Here is a 9,468-nt window from a genome sequence, read left to right as displayed (position 1 = left end):
GGCGGGGCCCGGCGCTCGGGTTTCGGGCCGGCTCCCGGCGGCCGGGGGTGCCGGCTGCCCCAGCAGCGCGGGCTTCGCGTGGGCGGCGCGGGGCGCGGCGGGCCAGGCCACCCCCTCCGCTCGCAGCCCGCGGCGCGTCCGCTCACCCGGAGGAGGGAGGAAGGCGGCGGCGGTGGCGGCCTCGACGTCGACGACCGCGCCGCCCGCGATGGGAAGTGCCTTATAAAGACACAGCTTGGCCCGGCCCGACCGACTTGTCGCCGCGCTTCCCCGCGAGTGCGCGCGGAGGCCGGGGGCGGACCCCGGACAGACCCGGGTCACGACGGACTCCGGTCCTTGACGCCGCCAGACGGACCCCGGCTCCGGACAGACCTCGGACGGACCGCGGCTCCCGGCGGACTCCGGCCGGATCCCGGCCCCGGGCAGACCGCAGGCAGACCCCGGCCGGGTCCCGGCTCCCGGCTCCCGACAGACCTCGGACGGACCCTGACGACGGAGAGACCCCGGTCCCGGGCAGACCGCAGGCACACGGCGGCGGCCCGATCCCGGCCCCGGAGACGTCGGACGCACCCCGGCCCGGGACAGATCCCGGCCCGATCCCGGCTCCCGGCAGACCTCAGGCAGACCCCCGGCCCGGCGAGCGGGCGGGAGAGCGGGCGGGGGCCGAAGGCGCCCCCGGAGGCGGGGGCATGCGCGGCCCGCGGCATGGCCTCGGCGGTGTTTGAGGGCACCTCGCTTGTGAACATGTTCGTGCGCGGCTGCTGGGTGAACGGCATCCGCAGGCTCATCGTCAGCCGGCGCGGCGACGAGGAGGAGTTCTTCGAGATCCGCACGGAGTGGTCGGACCGCAGCGTGCTCTACCTGCACCGCAGCTTCGCGGACCTCGGCCGCCTGTGGCAGCGCCTCCGCGACGCCTTCCCCGAGGACCGGCCGGAGCTAGCGCGCGTGCCGCTGCGGCAAGGTTCGGGGGCCGCGGGCACCGGGGGGGGGAAGACGGGGGGGCGCCTCGGATGGAGTCTTACGGGGAGATGTGGTTGCGAGGTCGTTTTACAGTGCAATGCAGGCTGGAGGGGCAGTTACTGAAGCCGAGATTGCGGCTTTCCCCTCCGTCCCTGGCACGGGACGGGGGACGCTTAGATCTGCGCCCCCAAATGAAGGGCGCCCAGGGCGGCAGTGGTCGGAGGACGAAGAGCCAGCTCTTGGAGCCCTGAGGCCCTCCAGGCGGAGATGGGCAAGACGGGCGCCCCGACTGTCCCCAAGGACGAGCCACTGACCAGTACCAGTACAGCGACCAGTGTCGGGGTGACCCCCAGGTCTCTCAACCCAGCCCCTGCTCCGGAGTGGCGGCCTCCCTCCCTCCCTCCTCACCCTCGGGAGGGCCGGCTGTGACCCCTGCCCCGCCCCGAGAGCGACAGGAGAGGGCTGGTGAAATGTTTGGGAAGAGTTAAGAACAGTGTCCGATTGGGGTCGCGTCTTGTCTGGCAGCCTCCCCCCTCGGAGTGCTCCGCTGGAAGGGGCTGCGCCTCTGGTCTCCCGCGACAGAGGAGCCCGAGTCCGAGGTGCCACGCAGCCTTCTGTCACTCGTCCGGAGGGGCCTCCCTGCTGCCGACGGCAGGGGAGAGAGCCCAGGTCCCCACCCCTAGGGTGGGACTGCATTGGGGTTTGATGAACTGCGGCCCGTCTCCTCCCTGGCCCTGTGACTGCGCAGGCTCCTGGGGACTCGAGTTCTCAGAGAACCGCTGTGGCTTCCCATTTCCTACTCCAGGCTGACGCCCATCCCACCGGCTGCTCTTAGGAGGCCAGGAGGAGAGGCGGCTGGAAGAGGGAAGGAAGCGCGTGAGAGAGGCTGAAGTTGAGCCCAGAAGGGGGAGGAGCGGGAGAAGGCTGGGGAGAAGGGGCCCGGGAAGTCTGTAGGGCTCTGAGCAGTTCTTCCCTCCCGCCACTCGGCTGTGACCACCTGCAGCTCGGAAAAAATGGTCACGCTTCACCCAGAGGCCTTCCTTTCCACAATCTTCTAAACAGACCTGGTGGCACCTTTGGGGGGCATCTGCTGAAGCCCAGGGTGGCGCAAACAAGTCTCCTTAGCTGCTGGTCTGCCTCAGGTCTGAAGATAACCTCTACTTCCTCCTGCTGATCCCCCGCCCCAGTGTGTGAATTATATGGATAATTAGCTCAGTTCTCATGACACATCCTCTGGCAGACACAACGTTTGGAAAGGCTCCCAAAGCCAGCGAGTTTGAAGGCCCTGAGTGAGATGGCCTGCCTTTCACGCTTCTCGTTGCTCCCCAGATTCTCACATTTATTGCCATTCCAGAGATAGTTGAGTGTCATTTCAAGCATGGCAGCAGTTTTCCTTGGCTTTGCTATTTGGGTGTGTATGTTGTAGTTTTTAAACAAATGAATGCCCAAACCAGGAAAGCTTGCATGAAGGAACAATGTTTAATTCAGTGAGTTACATTGTTTCTGGAATAAGGCTGGCCATTAACAAATTAGAGCCCCTGAGGGCTGGCCGAGGCATATGCCCTTCCCTGTCCTTGCCAGGTCTCACTCCGGTCAGGTGCCACAGCTCAGCTGGGACCCCAGGCAGGCAGATGGGCTGGAATTGGGCTCTTCCCCTGTAACAGAGTAATAGTCCTACTTTTTTTTTTCTTTTTGGTGAGGATTAAAATGCATAGTAGAGTGTCTCGTAATAGTAAGTAAGCCCTCCATACATACTAGTTGTTACTGTTAGCCTCAGCATCAGCGGCTCCAGGCAAGGGTTGTAGCCAGTGGGGAAGCTCTGGGATCTGGTAGTGAAATAGACTTGCCTGGAGCAGAAAGGTGGTGAGTGTGAGACACCCGACCTGCCTTGCACACGCCCTGGCTCCGACCCGCCTGTGCTCATGGCTCATGCTAGTGTGCTGGCTCAGTTCTGGGTTCCTGAAGTGTAGTCTCTGAAGAGAGAGTGAAGACAGGTTTAGGAAGAGAGGGATTAGCAGGGAGAAAAGATTCAGAGGGACAGGAGAGCTGCTCAAGTATCTGAAGGAGGGAGAAACTAGTTCTGGGTGTTAGCCTTGCTGCTGGTGGAGGTGGGGGTGGGGAGGTGCTGAGGATGAGGACCAGTGATTGGGTGGAAAGGGCTTTATACTGGAACTGTTGGCCCCCTTTGCCTGGGCTGGAGTCCTGTTCAGCGGAGACCTCTGTGAGGGCTGGGCCAGCACCCCCTGGAGGGGAGTAGATGGGGGACCATGGGGCCAGAGGAAGGGATGACCTTAATTCTTTGTCCCGGTCCTTGATTTTCTGCATGGAGGCAAGCTGGTGCTGCCCCAGGGCACCCCTTGAGTTTTGTTGTGGAATCCCAGGGGAAGCCCTTTTCCTTTCTTAGATTCTTTTAAGTCCAGGAAATTGTTCACTGAATCAAATACATAATAGTAACGTAAGAGAAGATTCTACCTGACTTCCATGCGGATTTATTATTTGCATAAAAAGATTGTCTGGATATACAAACTGTAAATACAAAAGGCAAGCGGATGCATGTGTTGTATGGGAAATGTCAGGTTTCCTCGGTATAATTCCCCATCAGATTCCCTCGCTTGAAATTTATTGAAATCCTTCTGGGCTGGGTTAGATTTGTGCCCTCTACTTTTATTAACAAGCTTTGTGAGCAGATCTGGGTTTCGGAGCTCGTGCTGCAGCAGGCTGGGAGCTCTTATAAATGTCTGACTGAGCACCCTCACGGGGCATGAAAGCCTTAGCCCCCACTGGCATTTTTTTTTAAATTTAATTTAATTTTATTATATTATGTTCATCACCATACATCATTAGTTTTTGACGTAGTGTTCCACGCTTCATTGTTTGCGTATAACACCCAGTGCTCCATGCAGAACGTGCCCTCCTTAATGCCCATCACCAGGCTAACCCATCCCCCCAACCCCTCCTCTCTAGAACCCTCATTTTGTTTCTTGGAGTCCATAGTCTCTCATGGTTCATCTCACCCTCCGATTTTAAAGGGTTGCTGAGCCCTTTTTCTTAGTCCCTCAAGTCTTGCAGTGGGGGAGGGTGTTTATGTGGAGAGAATGTGGTTTTCTTTCCCTTTGGCACACACACTGTGGTGTTAGGCTCAGGGACCGTCCATGGCCTTGAATGTTTCACAGTGACACACGTCTAAAGGTGCTTCGGGCCCTGCACGAGTGGGGGGACCTCGCTCACTCACCTTCCTGGCCTTCTCTTGGGCAAGGCTGACCTCAGGACTAGTCCTGCTTCTGTCCTCCTCCATCCTTTTTTCTTAGAGTCTTGGCTTCCCACCTCACCCTCTTCTTCCTCTGGATCTGAGGTACTCACCCATCCTTTCTGGTGCCCCAACCCAAAGAGATGGAGACAGCTGCTTCCTGTGGATATTATCTCTGAGTGACCAAGGGGTTCCTTTTGGTTTTTCTACACCCTACACCAGTGGGGCTGAGTCTTGAACCAGAATTCCCTCCGCATAATACTTACGTGGTCTGGGTTTCCTGACCGTGGTCAGGGTCTCCTGCCTGTTCCGTCTCTTACATCTCTTACACATTAAAACATAAACATGCAGACTCTCTGACTGACTGTTTGGGGCTCTTTGACTATTTTGATTTTTTTTTTTTAATAGCACCAATTCCAGGCCTTGTGAAGTCTGAGCCATCCTGGTCACCACTCCAGCAAGAGATCCTATTTCCCAAGTAGTCAGGTGATCTTTGATTCTTGATTACTGTGAAATCCAACATTTTGGTTTCATATTCATTCTTGCAGTGAGTATCTGCTGGGTGCTTGCTATGTACCAGGCATCGTTCTAGGTGGTGGAGACACGGCAGTGATCAAAAGAGACCCCCCAAAATTCCTGCCCTCATGATTCTCATATTGTGGTTGGCAGAAGTCCAAACATAAACAAAGATAAATAAATCATATGTTAGATAGTGATAAACATTCAGAAGGAAAAAAGTAAGCAAGGAAAGGGGCTATGACTTCTAGGGGGAGGAGTTAACTTTCAGATGAGGTTCTCCAGAAAGTCTCAAAGGAAGTGACCTTTGAGTCCAGACCTGAAGGAAGGAAGGGAACAAGCCACTTTGTCAATACCTAGGGAAGCAAGCATTCTAGGCAGCACAAGAGCAAGAGCAAAGGCCCTGAGGCCAGCATAGGACTGGTGGCTTCCAGGAGGGAGGAGGAGGAGGCCATCATGGCTGGAGCGGGGAGAAGGATGTGGAGAGTAGGTGATCACGGAGGAGGGACTGGGCAGATCTGAGCTGCTGTGCTGAGAAAGACTGGAGGGGGACACGGCGGAGGCAGTGAGATGAGGGACAGGTGCTAGGCTGTGGGGCCAGGTGCAGCAGAGCAAGTGCGAGAAGTGGTCAAACACTGATGTGTCTGGCAGGGAGAGGCAGGAGATTTCCTGAGGGACCCGATGTGGGAGTAAAGGAGGGTCAGGGCCTGCTACAGCTTTCAGCCTGAGAAGTGGAACTTGCCGTTCACTGGGAGGGGTGGGGGAGCCTGCAGGAGGGCTGGTGGAGGGCCCCAGCTTGAATGTGGTATTTTAGCATTTTCTCCAAATGAGGTCGGGTCTTTGAGGGCCTGGGCGTGCTGCTAGCGTCCAGGTCCATGTTCACCTTTATCACCAAGGACATTAATCTACCTGCATACACGTAAATGGTGTGGGCTTAGATTTGAGATTCTGAGGACCGGAGTTAAGGCATCCAGGAGAGAACCAGAAAGGGCTGGACGCAGATTTGCTTGCCCAGCTCCCACAGCCCAGACCATGCTCCCAGGCCCTGAGCCTGCCCACTGATTCTCACATGGACTGCAGGGGAGAAGCTCTGTTCCTGCCTGCTGGGTGTGGCTCTGCCCTTTGCTCCGACACTGCTCCCCACCCCCCAGCCCCTGCAGTGCTTCACTTTAGGGCATCCTGCCCCTTCGGACAGGGGTAGCTTTCACTTCCCACGGGGATTTGGGGATTTCTGATTCACAGATGTATTTTTGAAGCTCTTCTAGATCCGTGGTGCGTGCGCTTTTCCCAGGCCCGGGGGGCAGCATGCCGTCCCAGTCCAACACCCCCGTGTCCGCCCCCACTTAGCCTGCTCTCCTCTCTCTGCCTTCTGTTTTATCTTGCTTCCCCAATGTGCACCGGGCTTTGTTGCCATTTCCTTTCCTGGTGCTCCGGGGCCTTCTCCTTTCTCTGCAAGTGGCCCTATGGCTGAATTGGTTCTTGGTCCTGTGATCTCATCCCATCAGATCTCGGACTGTGCCGGGGGACCCCAGGTGACCCGACCTCACCTCTCAGCTAGAGAAGGAGCCAGCCAGAAACTGACACAGGTGGTTAGGTGGCTTGCTTCTAGGTCACGGTTACTTTCCTCCAAATTCCGGGGGAGAAACTTGGCCTGCTTCTCGAGCCTCCTGGTGGCCTCCTGGCTGCCCTCGGGCGGGCCTGCAGGGACACGGGTCCCCTTCCCTTCTAAAACAGGTCTGGGCCTCATGTGTCTCTGCTGTTTCTACAAACACTTTTCCAAAAGGCGAAGGATGTTCCTGTGTGGTGAAGAGTCAAGGAGAGGGTAGATTTGAAAGCCAGTGGAAGGTGACAGCGCCTCGCAAGTGAAATAATGGGGGTTTGATCAGTTTGCCACTTCTCAGCAAAGCTCAGCATGGAGTGAGGTGGGATTCGGGACAGGGAGGACAGACTGGTAGTGAGTATGAGCCCCACATGCATTTGCCCCGTGTGGCCTCACGGTAGACTCCGCTGCCCTGGGCCCCCTCTGTGCCGTCCTGGGGAGGGAGTGCGGAAACAGTAAACTGAGGAGCGCGTCTGGACCGGTGGTTGGTGTTGCTGGTCCTCTGAAGTCCCTTTTTATTGGTATTTGTGTTCACTTTTACTTTCTTGGGTGACACTAGGCATCCACTGGACACTTTTGGTTGTCATCACTACAAAATGGTCCCCATGTCCTGGAACAGGCTGAGAAGCTCCCAGGATGACCTGATCTGCATCCTCCCCTTGAGGGGTGAGGGTGGGGGGACGAAGCAGGGCAGAGGGGCCTGTACACCATTCTTTGCTGGCCCGACTAGCCCGACTATGGCCTCTCTTCAGTGATAAGAGGACAGACCCACGTGCTGGATGATGCGATTCTCCAGACAGACACCTCCAGGCCGCCCTCCTCACCCGCCCCCCAAATCGAGTCATGACCGTGAAAGGAGCCACCTAGCTCTGCGGCTAATTTATACTGGCAAGCTTTCATATTTGTTGTAAGAACAAAACATCTTAATCACCCTTTGCCAATACGTAACTTAGAATCAGCAGGAAAAATCTGATGAGCAGTAATTGGACAGAGGGTAGAGAGGGAGGAGGGGAGGAATAACATGTGATTAAAACTTTTACAAAAAGTATCTTAATCCCAGCAGAAGCCCATCCTGCTTCCTGCGGGAGAAAATCCTCCAGGCCCTGCAAGACTGGGGACTCACCTGGGGACACCGGGGCCAGGTGGGAGGGGTCAGGGTCATAGTGACTCCCCTGGGGATATCTCACGGTCCCCGTGTGGGAGGCTCAGGCTGAGTGGTGGAAGGCTCTGGAAGCACACAGAGGCCTGCTCTGTCCCCTGCTACTGTGCAGTGACTTCAGCTTAGCTCCCCAAGTCCCAGGTGCCTGATTGATGAAATCGTATGATGATATCCCAGCAGAGCTGCTGGAGGGCCCAAGCTCTGACAGTCACAGAACCAGGCTGGACACCTGAGACCTGAGAGCTGCGGGCTTTGGACTCAGCACGGGTCCCTAGAGCTTCTGCGCTTTGCTCTTGGACACACAGCATCCTCACCGAGAGTCGTCCACCTGCTGCTCCTGACCGCATCCTCTCCCCGGGGAACCCCCCCACCCCATCCTCGGGTCCCTAGGAGGCAGGAATGGTGACGGCCCCTGCCCAGGCTAAAAGAGGGAGCCCACAAAGGGGGCCACCACAGTTACATACCTCAGTGGGACCCTGCGGACGAGGCCTGTGGCTTTGCCGATCCAGAAACTAGAATTTGGTGCTTGGCAGGGGTCAGGTTTGGGGACTGTGCTCCAGGGGGCAATTTCACAAGGCAGAGATTACTGTGGAAGCTTAGGGTGACTATATATATATTACTCGAAGAAATACAACTGCCATGTGGGTAGAGTTCCTGTGAGCAGAGCCTACATGGGAAGCCAAGACTCCCCAGTGCCCACTGTGGGTAAACCCCTTAATGTAGTTTGTCGGGCCTCCTTAGGGCCTCCACACTTCCTGACCCCACTCCCTGCTCCTCTCCTCCCTCCCTGGGCCCCTGTATCTGCTCACCCTTCAGACCTCTGACCCTGGCGAGGGTGGTCCCCCTGCTGTGAGTCTTCCTGGCCCCCCAGGTGACACCCTGCTCTTTGTGGTCAGTGTTTGCCCTGGCTAGCGGGAAAGCTCTTGGGGAGCCCGGGGTCCATCTGTCTTTCCAGCCCCGTCCCCCCCACCACGCGATAGGGTGCCCGGCACTGAGTGGGAGCCACTGGGTAGTTTAGGATGAGTGGGTGAATGCGTGCTTCCTGTTTTGCAAGCCTAGCAGGTGATGGTGTGCCCTAAATACCTTTGATGTTCCAGGACAGACTAGCTGTGGGAGTGGCTTCTGAAATGCATTAAGTGGGAAGTTCAGTAAGGGAATTGTGCTTTTATTGGGAGAGGATAATGAAGAGGCTCAGGAAAGGAGGGAGTGGGGAAGGGCAGTATGTTGGAGTCTGGCACTCTTTTCTCTCCTGCTGATTAAAGAACACATCATTCAAGGGGCACCTCGTAGGTGCAGGAAGAAGCAGAGAAAGGAGGATCTTCTCCTCTGAGCCCCTTCTTGGATCCTCTGGGAAGTGCTGTTTCTTCTCTGCCTCTTCTATGTCCTCCTGCTCTTTTCTCTGCCCTGCTTTTCATTCTCGGAAAGATGCAGAGGAGAAATTAATACCCAGCAGCTCCCACCTTTTACAGCTGGGTGTGAGCATCGCCAAAGTGGGCAGCCTAATGCAGGGAAGGTGGGAGGGTGAACCTCGCCGGGAGCGAGGGGGAAACGGGCTTTCTGTCCTTCCAGAAATGCTACGTGACACCCCACACATGGAACGGGGAGACCTGCCTAGAGTAGAGGAACCACGGGCTCCCTGGGAGTTAGGACTCCCACTGGGACACTTATGTGTGCACTGAAGAACCAGCTCCCTTATGCTCTCAAGCACATCATTTCTTACTTTCCACTTCTTGAATGTCGGCTACCTATTTAGAAAACAGGTACTTAGGAAATCAGCATTGAAAATTTCCCTAGAAGATTTAAAATATTTTGCTTCTAAAATTCTTATTACGGGCCACCTTTAAAGAATACCTATTTCTTATGCATGCAAGATGACCCTGCATTCCTCGCCTCACCCAAGCCATCTGCCTTGCTGTACGGTGTGCTGATGGACACATTTATTAAATGGAGAAGGAAATCTTTAAACCTAATTTATTATTTGACTCA

The 9,468-nt window shown here is 56.2% G+C and overlaps 1 protein-coding gene across 3 annotated transcripts in view; it reads left to right on the top strand.

Annotated features, from left to right (window-relative positions):
• Nucleotides 1-32: 32 nt before the first annotated feature.
• The window catches only part of PXDC1 (PX domain containing 1), a 29,789-nt gene continuing 20,353 nt past the window's right edge, over nucleotides 33-9,468 (top strand). For all 3 annotated transcript variants that reach the window (XM_021696910.2, XM_021696911.1, XM_021696912.1), the window contains exon 1: nucleotides 33-961. In XM_021696910.2, coding sequence (XP_021552585.1) covers nucleotides 706-961 — 256 coding nt within the window. In that variant the 5' untranslated portion in view covers nucleotides 33-705. The remainder of the gene's footprint in view (nucleotides 962-9,468) is intronic.

The sequence above is a fragment of the Neomonachus schauinslandi genome, chromosome 8, assembly GCF_002201575.2.
Source record: "Neomonachus schauinslandi chromosome 8, ASM220157v2, whole genome shotgun sequence".
NCBI lineage: Eukaryota > Metazoa > Chordata > Mammalia > Carnivora > Phocidae > Neomonachus > Neomonachus schauinslandi.
The sequence above is the reverse complement of the archived record's forward strand: the minus strand, read 5'-3'. Positions and strand labels throughout refer to the sequence as shown.